Raw genomic sequence first — 15,603 nt, 5'->3', positions numbered from 1 at the left:
AATGTATCCTCTATTAACAGAGCAGTGTGTGATTGAACATCCACTTCTGGGTTCAGCAATGCCCTCAAACTACATCTGATCCACCACCATGGGCTTTCCAGGAGACCGTTCACTTTAACAGCCTTCAGATTGCCTGGCAATCTCATATACGCATGTGAAAGACCCACTTGTCTTTTCTAGATATTATAAACGTCACTTTTCGAATGCAGAGTCATTCAAGTAATTCTCACCTATCTATTACTATTTTACACATTTTAGGATAATATTGAAGTCACTAATGACTAAAATGACACAAATTGATGTACAGTACGGGAATTAGTGAAAGCAAATGCTATATAAAATAAATGTCTTTTCTAGGTTAGCTCATGTTTTGTGTAGACACTCGCTGACTGATTTTCTGATCCAATCTGACTCAACAAAAAATAAATAAATAAAATATATCTAGATCTAGATCAAAAATTGATATAGAAAAAAAACTATATAGTAAATAAATTAAAACAACAAAATATTTTATTTACTTCTATATAATTTATAAATTTCTGTAAATTATATATATATATATATGTGTGTGTGTGTGTGTGTGTGTGTGTACAGTAAAAAATAAAATAATATACATATATAAATATATATTTTAAGTTTTTTATCAAATAAAATAAAATAAAAGAAAATAAATATGGATAGTCCAAGATAAGAAATCAAATGTCTAGTAAACTTTGAGAATATTTGCGTCCTATGGCTGAGGGAAAAAGTTTTTCCAAGTAATTCTAAGCTTTTTTATGTTCATATCTTTAATTAATTGGTTATTCTTTGGTTTTCAACAATGCCTTTCTCATTACACACGCATGCAACAACTGCTTGCTTTATAAAGACTTATGAAGTATTACAAGCCCCAGTAAATTTTGCATATAAATATACAATTTTCATCTAGTAAAGTCTTCATAGGTCAAATATAACCGCTAATTTTCAGTTCACAGCTGGAGTGTGAAAAGAAAAGGGCTTTATGATTCTTGAAAACTACTAAATCCTCAAACTGTGAAGTCATGTCTCTCTAGTATGAGTTCAGACAAATTGGTCATGCAAATACTAGATATATCCAGATATAACCACATATGTACAGGCTGTTTAAACACATGCAGCAGGATCCAATTTCCAATCCAAACTCTAAAAGCGGTCAGACTAAGATGAAGGTGACCCTCGTCTTCATGCATTCAGCATCAATCCTCTCGCTCTCAATGGAAGCTGTCTCTCGTTGTTTCCAGTGACTGGTCTTCCATTAATGGAAATAAAAGGCCAGACTCATCTGTGTCAGGCTTCGAGTTGAGAAGAATTAGGGTCGTACCACCTACCAGACTGTTTCACCTGTTTCGATTTCAAGAGGAAAGCTGATAAGCGTCTAATTGAATAAAAACACTTGACTTCCACAGCAAGACCCATATCTGCTGAACTGATGAAACGTATCTAGTAACGAGTCTAAATTGAGTCAGCAACAACATCGGGCACAGATATGGCTGTGTGTAGCAAATGGTGGATAAATGCTTTTCAGGAAAGAATAAAACCTGTTTCTGAATCTCAAAAATGACTCTCTTGTGTTTAAACAGTTAGTTTGTATTGAGATTCTGATGTAAACGCTCAGACACAGCAATCATTTCTGTCATATTAAACACTTCAGTGCCGACGGCGAAAAACTGAACACATCCTCCGGTGTCCTTAAACTGACCAAACAGAGAAAGATCTATCGCTTTATGCATCAGTAGCTTCACTAAACAGAACAGGTTTCCTGAACACCCCACCTGTCTGTCATTGGTCAGGCAAACAGATAGTCCCGCCTCCAAACTCACTCTATTGACTGATTCAGTGTTGCTATGTTGAAACTAACTTTAAAAACAAGTAGGGCTGGGATAAACGATTATTTTTTAAATGATTAATCTAGCGATTATTTTTCGATGCGTCGATTAATCTAACGATTAATTTTTCAGACCGATTCGATTTCGATTATCTCCCCATTAATTGACTACTAACAATTTATACATGTTGATTTACATATCTGAATGAAAAAAACATGAATTCAAATTCGAATTCGAATTCGAATTGAAAATAACAACAACTTGATGTCTTCGCATTCAATAAAAAAGGTCACCCAAAATACTTGTTTAGAGCAATTGAAAGAATACAGTAACCAATGTAAACTTGAGGGCTTTAAGCTAATACAGAGAGTACTTTTCCAAAAAATATAAATAAAAAAAATAACAGTGGGAGCCAGCAGCCTGTCGTGTAGAAAAAAAAAATCTCCGAATGGTCCACGTGAAACTTTGGCGTTCCGCCCTTTTTCTATCGTGTCTAATGATTTTGGTTAATATGCACGAGAGAGAGAGAGAGAGAGAGAGAGAGAGAGAGAGAGCGCTCATATAGTTTGAAGACTGTGAGTGCGCGAGCGCGCGTGAAACTTTGGAGTTTTTCTATCGTGTTTAATGATTTAGATTAATATGCACGAGGGAGAGAGAGGGCAAGAAGCGCTCGTGTTGTTTGAAGACTGCGCGCGCGCAGCCGGGGCTCTCTCTCGTACGCGCCCTGTCAGGCGCAGCACAGTCATTCTATTCTACATCACTCACCGATCAAATAAGGCTTTGACAGCCGCCAAAAAAAAGATCAATGCAGAAAAACCCCTGGATTGGTTATATAACGTTGGCCAGAATGTTGATCCGGCCATCGCGTATATTCAGCGCACATAAGGTAAACGTTTTGCAAACGTTTTTTAGAGAATTAAAAACAGGTGGACGAATCGATGCGCATATTTTGCGTCGACGTATTTTTTTCGTCGACGTCATCGATGACCTCGACGCGTTGTCCCAGCCCTAAAAACAAGCTATTTTATTTCTGTAATGTGATGCATTTCAAATAAAATGTATACAACAAATATAACAATACAATAAAATAAAAGTTTAAATAAATAAATGTAATGTAAATGTAAACAAAACAAAAACTGAATGGTGCAAGATCAGAAGCCACAGAGGTTGTAGTAAAATAATAAAGAGCTAAAGCTGAGGGAAAGTCTTTCAAGTATTCTCAGATTTTTAGTGCCCTATATTTGCTTAATTGGTCATTCTTGATCTGTCATTGGTTAGGCAAACAGATAGTCCCGCCCCAAACACACGCCGGGCTGAGTCACTGTCACTGCAGCTCTCTTTTAATCATCATGAATAAAACCCAACACTACATTGTTTACAGCTAAATATCCAGTTTTATTCAGAGATGCGTCACATGCGTCACAGAGAAGTCTCACCCTGTGACTGCTGTGAGAGCTGAAGACGGCTCCAGTAGTGTTCATCATCTCTGTAGGGTATGAAATGTTGTGACCGTGTCCGCATGTTCCCTGGGTGACTTTAAGATGTTCTCCTCTGTAAATATGGTGTGTGTTTCCCTCTTCCATCGGCTCCAGTACATACACTTCATGTTCAAGTGAAATCAGTCCCCTGCAGAACGAAGCAATGAACAGTGTTCAGTTAACATCTGAATATGTTCATGTTACAGTTATGTTAACATTACGAGAAATTACTAGATATAACACTACCATAGGACATTTATGCATTAGTTTACTGGGAATATGAGCAGTTAACTTGACGTACATTATCTCTCATAATTTGGCTGATCCGAGATAAACACACATTTTATCTATAAAAACAAAATAATACTCAATGTTTTTTCAAGTAAAATGTGTAAATCTTCCTGTCTCATCATGAACAGTGAAATAAAGACATGTATATGAAAATGTGGAGAAAAACTATTTATTAAGCATATTGCTTATCTATTTGTGGTCTGTGTACATATTGCACAAATTTTTTTTATATTTATGCAGAACTACTTCTGTCAAATTCTATTATAACTTTACATTACTGTCATTCTTTTCTAATATTTTCACAAATCTGCTAGACAGATAAAGAACACTAACTTGATCCATAAACCAAATAATACCTTTTTTTATCAGTTTTCTCAATTTCATGTTTTAGTTAAATACAGAAATGCATATTCACAATGTGGAGAAAAATCATATATTTAAATAGATTTCATTGATCTATTTTTTTGGGACTATGCACATATTGCACTAAAAATCTTAATGGTCTATCATTTTCTTTATTTTTTTGAATTCTCACAATCCATTTCTAAATGAGCATCTCTTGGAAGTGTTGCTAAAGGTAAATGCAATATTTTCAAGCTTTTATGGTAAAAAGCAGAACAACATTACCTCCTGCTATGAATTAAATTTGTAGCATTCATGTGGAACCCCATCTGTACTCTATTATAATTATTGTGCTTGCAGTTTTCATGACCGCATGTTAATTTAGAGACCGTGTGAAATATTTGCACTTATTTGAACAGCACTTTTCCCAAAATGTGCTTTCAAATGCTGGAATACACTGATAATTTATGATTATTGGGAACTGCAGACACAAAATAGGATAGAGACAGAAGAAGCTTTTACAACATTAACACAAACGGCGAGAGAAACTCTTCTGTGAGAGGAAGTGGTTTCTCATTTTCCCACAAAATAAGACAGCGTGACGTTTTGGAAAGCAGCTTAGTTCAACATCCAAGGAACTGTTAGTCAGCAGACGATCCATTTTGTAGGATATTTGGCTAAATAAATCTTCCCCCGAGCTCTAATATTACCACTCTGTGGTTCTTGGATCGGCCTCCGCAAACCTTTCTCACACTTTCGAGTCGTACGCTGAATTTAAGTGACATTCTCTTCAGCTAGGAGCGCTTTGGGCTTTTCCAGGAGTTTCAAAACTACATTCTCCACCTCATAAGATCCTCGTGGAAACCCTGGACGCTGCCAAACTAAAGCAGCAGCCATTTGTTTTGGCTGTTTCTGTCAGAGGAGACCTGCGCTGTGTCTGTCTGCCAGGCGGAGAGAGAAGGGTTACTGCGGCACAAAAACTGAGTCAAGGTGAAATAAAGAGCTGAACAATAAGCGGCGTGACTCTGGGGAAGGAGACGCGGATCACACTTTATCGCTGTCATAAATCCTGTGTGTCCGGGCCACGCTCACCCTTGCAGGTCCAAATGTGAAAATCAACTTTATGCATCTCTTGTGGCGCATGATCAGTTAATATAAAGTTATTATGGTTCCGCTCTGACAAGCTGTTATATGACAGTTCCTCTCTTGTTTTACAGCTGAATCGCATTGGTTTCATAATTAATGAGCTTTGCAATATCGACACTGAATGCAACTGAACTGACTCCATCTGAAAAACTTCACTATTGTTTTCTGTAGAGCATGTTTAAAGCTAAATTAAGCTTGTTTCATAATTTGATTAACTTTGCACTATTACTGAACTAAACTGAATCAACACTGAACTGCACTGAGTTTAATAATGTCACTATTATCTTCTATTGCTTTATAGTTGAACTGAGTTTGTAATTGTTTCATATTGTTATTGAAGTAAACTGAATCAACTTAACTGAGTGGACCCGTACAGTAAAAAATTGATTTTTTCAAATATAATATAGAAAAATATATTACATTTTTTAATTCATTATAAATCTAGTTTTGATCTCTAGTAGGCCATTCCATCTGCATTTGAATTTAGTCTTAATGTAGGCTACTGTAAGATTGGAAATGTATTTAATTTGTATCTATATTATATGAGTTGACTTGACTAGTGATGTCCTCATGCGACATCACACTCTTCACTTTTGCAACTATCTTTATTTCCCTTCTCGGGTAATGAATCAAACCTATGTGTGCTTTTTCATAATTAAAACATGAAGTGTAATGTGTCTCTGGAGGATGCTGAACTCCACACGCTGTAATTAAAATGCCCTTTCCTCAGGCGTTTCCTGGTGTAACATCGGACCCCGAGCTCAGTGCATCATGGGAAGGTGGTGAGGTGAGGTTATTGTACAGATGTGTGACCGCTAACTCACCTGAGTCCTGTGCAGGTGCTGAGGCTGACCTCTGACCCCGGGTGACCCTCCACCTCGCCATGATAGTAGCAGTGAATCTGAGACACAAAAGACAGAAGGTTCAGATGTTTACATCAGTACATCAATGTGTTTTAAAGTAAAGTCTGGGAAAAGGATCAAATGGACTTATCATATTCACAAAAACACTTGCACTTCCTGCTGTTTTACATGTATTGAATAAAACTGATTCAATATCATTTCTGTTGGCTAACACAATAGAATAAATAAAACAGTTTCTGCATTTTCATTTTTATTAATGCTTTTATTGTTCACATTTTGCTGTTTGATTGCCTATTAACCCCGTGAAACCTTACTTAATATGAATAATTTTTAAGTTTGTTTAATGTGATTTTGTTAAGTTGTTAAAGGCGCAATATGTAATTTTTCTGCTTTAAAAATAGCAGATATCACTATATCTATGTTATATATATTTTTTTGTTGTGTACTTACATTATCCCGACAGTTTCCACGAACTTTCAAATCCGGACAAAATTATAGTTTAATTAGAAGACACGGCACGTTTCTTTATTTCCGTTTTGTCGCCCGTCTATGGCGTCATATAAACTTTGACCCCTCTGGTTTATCTAACTTCCTGCGGAACCGCCAAATACAAAGGTGAACAGAAGCAAAGACGAGACGAAGAAGAAAAAGTAGTAGCTAGCCTTGATCGAGACTATTATATTTTATATTTATATTGTTTATATTCGTATTTATACCTCAATCAATAACTTAGTTATGGATCATGATTATGCTTTGCCTGCACGTTCTGTGAAGCACAAACGTACGGGTGAAATAAATGACCTGAGAAGGTTTTGGGACGAAGAAGAAACGAGACACGGGTAAATATTGGAGTTGCATTTCCAAGATAGAGAGAGCTTCGTGACAAGCTGAAACTACAGAGAGATGCTTGCATTCTAATAAACAGGTATGCATACATTCAGCTAACTGTATCTATCCGTATATTTTGTGAAACGATGATGTCTTGTGTAAAACGCAGACGGACTAGCTCTCATGTAGAGTATATTGTAAATCTACATGTGTTCTATTTCTAGCTGGATAAAGTAGCTTCAAATGCAGTTCTCTATCTTGTTCGATATCATAGTATAAACGTAGCCTAATTATAATTATTAACGAAAGGCAACCGTGTTTTTTTTTTACATATATTACTACTAGCTAGATGGAATATTGATTTGATAGGGGTCTGATAATTCATATATCTCTCCGTTCGAAAATACGTGATTGTCAAAATACTAAGGCCGGTGACACACTGGCTGCGTGGCGTCTCTGCTGCGTGCCAGAAGCGTGGCGGCTGCTGCTGCTGTAGGTGACATAGAGGGAGACCGCCGACAGACCAGGCTCTTGTCTTCATGACAACAATATCTATACTTCATGTTGAACATAAATATAAAGCCTACTGATAAAGGACACCGTCAACAGTATTGACGGCAAAATAGACTATGTTTGACAGGTGCAATATTTGAAAATCAATAATTATTTATTTATTTTTTAAATTACATTTGTATCTGAATTTATGTCAACCTATAGACTTTCAAACATCAAAATGTCATGAATTAATATGTATTTGTGTACAAAATTACATATAAACATATTTTCCTATTATATTTTGCCTGGAAATGCTTCCAACACGCGTGCGTGTCGCGTGAAAAATAGGCGTCGGTTCTATTTCTAGCATGCACACGTTTTCTGCGCGGCTCGAGCCGGGCCTGAGACACGCATCTCACGCAGGCAGTCTGCAAGCTCTAACCTATTAACATGGGAGCCGAATTAAAAACTGACATGCCACGCAGCTGAGACGCTTGCGCCACGCATCCAGTGTGTCGCCGGCCTCAGTTAAAATGAGTGAGGAATGTGGGGAGCGACAGAGCGCGTGTTACAATGAACAACAACTCCCATGAGCCTACGCTCTTTCCCGACGTCATCAAAGTACGTCTCATGTTATTATTTTGATTGAGTGACCCCTGGTGGCCAAAAATTCCATACTGCACGTTTAAGCACGAGCTGAAGGCGGATGTTTTACAATTACTTTAAAATACCTTCTAATTGTTAAAATATAAACGATCAAGCAGACTACAGGTGCAACAGGTTTAAGATGATTTTGAGGCCTTAAAAATGTTTCAAATATGATACATCCGGTTTTATGGGGGTTTAAATGTATAACTATTGTGACAACATGCCCCACTGTAGAGGACAAAGACTCATGTTTTCAGCTGCCTTGCTTCAGGAGGTGCTTTTCTCACTCATTCTCTCAAAAGAATCAATTTAAAGAAGCCATAAGGTAAATAGAAGATGATTCAGAGAAATTTAATTGTTTTAAGTGTTTTTAGTTTGTTCGTACAGTGTAAGTCTGTGATGAAACGTATTGTATTGCTGCTCATTTTGGCCAGGTCACTCCAGTGAAAGAGATTTTTAATCCTAGAGAGTATTTTCTGGTTTAAAAAAGGTTAAATAAAAAATAAAATAAAAATTATTCTGAATAAAACAAACCAAACAAATTAATTACAACATTACAGACTTGATTTGATTTGGTTTGATGTCTGATTACTTTCATTCTTTTATTATAATGGCATAAGCCACAATCAAATGAGGCATTGCGAATGACATAATCAAATCAGAAAGGTAAATCTATTGACATTTAGCTCTTGATTGTATAGATCGGCTTCTGTATTCTGCTCACAGTGCCTGCTGATTTCAGAGTTTCTCTCCATCATGTAAATGCGAGTGTCGCTCCTGAAGTTTCGCCATGTGTTTGTACACAGCCAGAGGCTCTTCAGGACATAGTCGTTTTGTTTTCCGAGGGAGTGATCAGCACTTGTCTGGTTTGGACTGGGAACGACTCTGGCAGAGATTCTCGACGGTGTTGTTGGGCAAAAAAAAAACACACACACAAAAAAAACTAAATTGGTAGAATTTAGTAAGCTTGTAAAGTTTGTATTTTCTAAATATATTAATTCATAGCATTTTTATTTTATTAATTCTCATCCACCACCTGTATGTTATTCAATATAATTCTTAATAAATAATTTTTTTTCTTTATCATTTAGTTATAAAGCAGGATCAAAGAGAATTGAAAATTGAGAATTGAGATGAAAATTTTCTGTAGACTGTATAAAAGCTCATTACTACAACGGCATTTTAGTGCCACGTTGAAAAAAAATCTAAGATTACGAGAATAAAGTCAAAATACTTAAAGAATAAAGTCGAAATACTTCGAGAATAAAGTCAAAATACTTAAAGAATAAAGTCGAAATACTTCGAGAATAAAGTCAAAATACTTAAAGAATAAAGTCGAAATACTTAAAGAATAAAGTCGAAATACTTCGAGAATAAAGTCAAAATACTTTGAGAATAAAGTTGAAATATTACAAGAATAAAGTCGTAATACTTTGAGAATAAAGTCGAAATTACAAGAATAAAGTTGAAATACTTCAAGAATAAAGTCGAAATTATGAGAATAAAGTCAAAATACTTCGAGAATAAAGTTGAAATATTACAAGAATAAAGTTGTAATACTTTGAGAATAAAGTTGAAATTACAAGAATAAAGTCAAAATACTTCGAGAATGAAGTTGAAATATTACAAGAATAAAGTCGTAATACTTTGAGAATAAAGTTGAAATATTTCAAGAATAAAGTCGAAATACTTCGAGAATAAAGTCGAAATTACAAGAATAAAGTCAAAATACTTCGAGAATAAAGTTGTAATACTACGAGATTAAAGTCAAAATGTTTTGAGAATAAAGTCAAAATACAAGAATAAAGTCGAAATACTTCGAGAATAAAGTCGAAATTATGAGAATAAAGTCAAAATACTTAGAGAATAAAGTTGAAATATTACAATAATAAAGTTGTAATACTTTGAGAATAATGTCGAAATTACAAGAATAATGTCGAAATACTTCAAGAATAAAGTCGAAATTATGAGAATAAAGTCAAAATACTTCGAGAATAAAGTCGAAAAAGAGAATAAAGTCGAAATTACAAGAATAAAGTCAAAATACTTCGAGAATGAAGTTGAAATATTACAAGAATAAAGTCGTAATACTTTGAGAATAAAGTCGAAATATTTCAAGAATAAAGTAGAAATTACATGAATAATGTCGAAATACTTCAAGAATAAAGTCGAAATTATGAGAATAAAGTCAAAATGTTTTGAGAATTTAAATTTCAGAAATTAAATATATATTATTTTGAGAGAAGGTCTTTATTGTGCATGTAAATGTCCCAGATTGAGAGTACCGGGAGAAATTGCAGGCTACTGGGATTGATTTGAATATTGTTGCGTCTGATCGGCCGCTTCATCTTACTGGGATGAGGAAGAGTCGGTTTTAGGGACTCACGGAAACAGCTTAATATCAAGAACATGATATTTATTAACAGACTAAACAGGAAACTCTTTTTATCTTAACATCAGCTCACAGACCCAAGCGACATTCCTTCGGGGGACACTGTAGCTCTCTGATTTAACGCTTTTTTTTAATACACTACAAATACATGTGGGATTATTAGCAGAAATCATACCACGTGTCATACTTGCGGTAACAGTATGCTTGGCGCACATCTTTGCATTCATTATTTGCTGTGCACCAGCCACCAAATAGCAATAAGATTCGTGCTTGATAGACCGACTTTTAATGTCTCAGCTTTCAAAATCAATTTTATAGCGAAACACAAATTATGTGTTTTACAATAATGTGTTTTTCAAGCTCTTTAAAGGTCAGATCGCTGTATTAATGTGAAACAATTCATTAAATTGAACTGTTTTCTTTGTGAAAATTCCAAATATGTGAAAATTTATTCTCGTAATATTTCGACTTTAATCTCGTAGTATTACGACTTTATTCTCGAAACATTTAGACTTTATTCTCATCATATTTCGACTTTATTCTTATAGTAGGCCTATTACGACTTTTTCTTGAAACGTTTCGACTTTATTCTCGTAGTAGGCCTAATACGACTTTATTCTCGAAACATTTTGACTTATATTACGACTTTAATCTCATAATCTTAGAATTATTTTACATGACACTAAAACGCTGTCATACATTAGAAAGTAGGCTACATTAATTTATATCCATTTTAATTTTTATTCATTTTGTATTAATCTTTATGATATTCACTGTAAGTAAATAAATAAATATTACCCAAACCAACAATAACTATTAGGCCTATTAGTTAAACAATTTCTTACAAAACTCTTTTTTTGTACTTTTTACTTACTTAATTATTACTTTCTTAATGTTTATCAAAGGCTTATAAAATTTAAGTCCAGTCAGAGCAAGCAAGAAATTTTAATTTTTTTCTTGTCAATATTGTTTTGATTAATATTTCCAATAAAGAGCACATTAGGGAAGCTGTAGGCTGTTTTGATGGTTGCCGATCAATATAGTAACTTGCCTTTAATAAAGCATCTGCACTGTATCATGATTTCAAATGCGGCTCATCCACTCAGATTTTACTGCTTTATAAAGCTCATTTTATTTCATATTCATCCCAGCACACCAGTGACATCGGGGTTATTTAAAGAGCATGTCCTGCTGTAAACTACAGTCCTCCATATATCGCTGAGTCTCAGTCAGAGGAGCATGAGGACATCCATCATAACACACAGCACCCTGAGCTATTCTGTCCATCACTGCATTGTTTCCTGTCAGCCGTCAGACAAAAAAAGACATTCCACTTCCATTAACAAAGCCACAGCCCCGCCAGCTGAATTAAAATCATAACTCTATGTATATGGCATGTGGATTTGAACAGACTCAACAAACAAGCATCTAGCAAATGAGTGCATAAATGAATACATGTAAAAAATAAAGTTATTCTCAATGCAAATGCATTACCCTACAATCAGACACAGACTGAGAATATGCATTATGCAATATTATTCAAACAATCAGCAACTTTATATACAAAGGTATTGTAAAGATTTTGTTCAGAATAATGATTAGGGATAAATATGATCAAATGCATGTTTTGAATACATGTCTTATTAGTGATGTAAAGGCTAACAGATGGTGTGCGGTCAGCCTCAGGTCCAGTGTTAAATCACTTGGTCGCTTCATACTGTGGGCCACAGCGGAGACATGATGAGTGAGATCATACTAAACCTCCCTTCAACTCCACACGTTGGTGCAATTTATGCCATTTTTGTTTGATTCATTTTCGTCCACTGCCTGCATGTTTTTAAACTATCAAACCTTGAAAAAAATTCACCTGTTTCTAAAAGTGCTCTTTCACACCAGCTTTATTTTAATATTTTTTATCATCACCTTAATGTTTTGAATATGATTCTAAACAAAAAAACCTTAGAATTTAAATAATGTTTTGTCCACTACCTTTGTTATTTAATATAAATAATTAATAAGTAAATAAATAAACATTTCAAATTGCAAGCTTCGTATGTAAGCTATTTGCAAAATAAAGCCGAATTTGGACTTCACAAACTCCATGTCCATGAGTCCAAATAAACTTCTCTCAGGATCTAAAATAAGCTGAAACTCCTTTTCTAATCGCTGTAATATACTGACTATATTACGGTCTTCTCGGGTGTTGGGCAGCATCAGGATGGAGCTACAGTACAAGAGTCCAAGAGTGAGTCCAAATGTGTCTCAGAGGAGTTCTGCTTAACGGCAGCACACACACAACCATAAAACAGACTTAATCAAAGGCGGAGGAGGTCTGGCAGAACAGACACACACTGACACACTCCTCAAGTCTTTCTGGAACACAACTGAGTGAGTAAACTCCATCTGGGCCCTGGATCTCATCAGATCGGCACAATTCATCCCGTTTACAGCACAAAACATGCTGTTCTGTTGCCTGGTGCACAAATGTTTGGATGCAGCAAAAACCTCAATTACTGTAGAATTCGATCAGTGCTGTGAAACATTGTTTTAGGGCCATGTGTGCATGATAGATCACGCAATGGTAAGAGTGAGTCTAGCGCAGTATGGCTGATATATGCAAGTGACTGCTTTAAGTGACCGGTCCCAGTTCAATGCAATATATGTCAGGATTAATTTGAAAATAATAAATATTTACATAAATACAAATAATAATAATAATATAGATGTGATACATTTTGTCATTGTTGCATTCTGTATATATACATACAGATAGCAGCTGGCCGACTTTTTATAAATTTTAAATGCTCAAATAATAAAAATTATTGCATTGATAATAAATATTGCATTACAGTTCAGAATACTTGGACTTCACCTATCAATTTCCAAATAAAAAAATAATAATGAAAATAACGAAATAATGCAAATAAAATTATCAAGAGAAGTAATGTAACTCCTCCGAACAATCTCCCAAAACCTGCACAATAAAACTTGTTTTAAAATCTGTATGCATGTGAGAAACATCAATTTCTGCTCTCAGGTTGACAGAGAGCATCTGTCTTATTCTGTGTTCCATCATCCCAAATCAGTTTCTGAAGCCCAAACTCAGCACAGCTCCCTCTGATGACATCCAGGTCGAGGACTGCTGCTGTTTCTGGATGACCTGAACTCTCATTTCCCATCCAAACAAAGCAAGGATGCATATTGCCTCACACTGCTGAGAAAAACTGCTGAACTAGCTGAAAAAGTCACAATGCTTTATGAAATCTCACCCTCCGGTGTTGTGAAACATCTAGTGCTTAACTGACCCTTACAGGAGCATGATGAGAATATTGGCTTTCTTTAGTCTTGCTTTATTTATTTCTTTATTTCCTTAAGTGTTTTGAGAGGCTTTAGACAGTTGCTATTCTGCTTCTGGTGTGCTCTGAGCAAAAAAAAAAAATAAAAAAATAATCATAAGTTTGATAACTACAGTGAAACACATGATTCAGGACAAGTCACCAGCAAAAGCTCAATACAAAAGGTTCAATGTTTGTTTCAATTACAAACCCTAGCCCTGAGCAACAGTGATGATATAATTGCCTTGCCTATTTTCTTTTGCTGGATTTCTGATAGCATGTGTTTTCTTTTCATAAAGTGTTCGGCTCAAATTGTCTGGCGAGGGAAACCGGCGGGCTGCTGGAGAGCAGATTGAGGAAGACGGGGTCAGTGAACCAGAGGTGCTCCTCAGAAGAGCCTTCAGGCCTCAATGGGTCTGTTTCTCTGACCAGTAATCTGAGACGCAACCTAAATACATAAAACACGCAAAGGTGCATCATGGGTGGCTTTTTGCTCTCCTGGTGGCCCTCATTTGACCACCTCTTCTCTGAAGCTAACTGCAGGTTTGGTTTAGGTAAAAAAGAAGGCCTGAAATGAGCAGATACAGGACAGAAATGTGGGCTTTGCATCAATCATGAGTTTAAAATATATGCTTTAAATCACTGAAGGTGATGTGTCTCAAACACACACACAATATATATATATATATATACACACACACACACAGAGCTGGGGAGATTACATGGAAATTGTAATCTGTTACTGATTCCAAATTATATGACAAACAATTTAGTTAGCAATGTAATCCATTAGATTACACATTTTAAAAAAATAACAATCAAAATAAAAAACTTACTAAAACCTTATAAAATACTTACTATAACCTTTCACTTGCTTTTACCTGCATGTCAATACACACACACACACACACACACACATACAGAGGTAGCTTGTTAGGGTTTGTGACAAATCCTATATTTTATAATTTCCACCTGTTTCGGGTGCTCAGAGCACATGAACCAATTAGTTTTCTGCAGAATAACAGGGGTTGGTTACAGGAGGTGCAGGTTGCCATGTGTTCTGTAGACGTAGGGTTAAATCTGGAGGAAGCAGTGGTTGTGATCTTACCGTGACATTCGGTGAGGTGGTGACAGCACTTCCATCCTCCAGGTAGTGTGTTTCTGTGTAGTGGCTGGCAAACAGCTCTCTGCAACACAAACACGCACAAAAAAAAAAGAGTTACTTTCACTCATTTCTTTAATTTCCTACTCCAGTCATTTTACGTAATCAACATTAAATACATTTTTTATTTATTTAGTGTTAGCAATTTAAACAAAACTTTAACTATGTTTAAAGTTCTGAATGATTCGTCAAATCATGTTCCATCATGAATCATGTAGCAACTATATGGCAACAGTCTAAAGTCACTATATCTGACTGTGCATTTTTCACTAAAAACTTATTTTCATCTGACAAAATTAAGCCCCGCCAACTTTCAAACAGATATTAAGTCACAGCAAGAGACAAGTGACGTTTGTCTGTGATGAATGATGCACCCATTCATTTCAAACCACTGACACCTGCAGGGAGTTTTCCAGTGTTCCTTTCTTTCTTTATAATCAAACACAATCAGCTGCAAATGATCACAGATCAAAGACAGGCCACAGAGATCCCTTAGCCTGTGAAAGGTTCCCCTCATCCTCTCTCTTCCTCTCTCTCCCCGCTGAGATAATGAGACCATTACCAACATCTGCAGCTGATCGCTCCTCATGCATCTGTGCTTTCTTAAGCAGAACCTGAACGTGACAAACTCATGAAGAGAATTACAGCACTGCTGAGTCACACAATAACACAGACAGACTTCTGACAGTACAAAGTCTGGGCCATTTCATTCTGACCATCTCCAGGAAAAGACTGTCTGATGGATATTTCTGAGGCGGGTTTATCTGAAATCATTGACA

At 35.6% G+C, this 15,603-nt stretch overlaps 1 protein-coding gene across 3 annotated transcripts in view; it reads right to left on the bottom strand.

The window, feature by feature from the left end:
* The window catches only part of LOC132122487 (disintegrin and metalloproteinase domain-containing protein 12), a 92,507-nt gene that overhangs the window by 30,220 nt on the left and 46,684 nt on the right, over nt 1-15,603 (bottom strand). For all 3 annotated transcript variants that reach the window (XR_009426388.1, XM_059532821.1, XM_059532822.1), the window contains exons 4-6: nt 14,771-14,849; nt 5,926-6,002; nt 3,281-3,470 (exon numbers count right to left, since the gene is read on the bottom strand). Coding sequence is in view for 2 of the 3 variants with exons in the window: in XM_059532821.1 (XP_059388804.1) it covers nt 3,281-3,470; nt 5,926-6,002; nt 14,771-14,849 (346 nt within the window). In the remaining variant the exon portion in view is untranslated. The remainder of the gene's footprint in view (nt 1-3,280; nt 3,471-5,925; nt 6,003-14,770; nt 14,850-15,603) is intronic.

Source organism: Carassius carassius, chromosome 40 (genome assembly GCF_963082965.1).
Source record: "Carassius carassius chromosome 40, fCarCar2.1, whole genome shotgun sequence".
In the NCBI taxonomy this organism is placed as follows: domain Eukaryota; kingdom Metazoa; phylum Chordata; class Actinopteri; order Cypriniformes; family Cyprinidae; genus Carassius; species Carassius carassius.
Note: the sequence above shows the minus strand (reverse complement) of the source record. Positions and strands in the feature narration are given on the sequence as shown.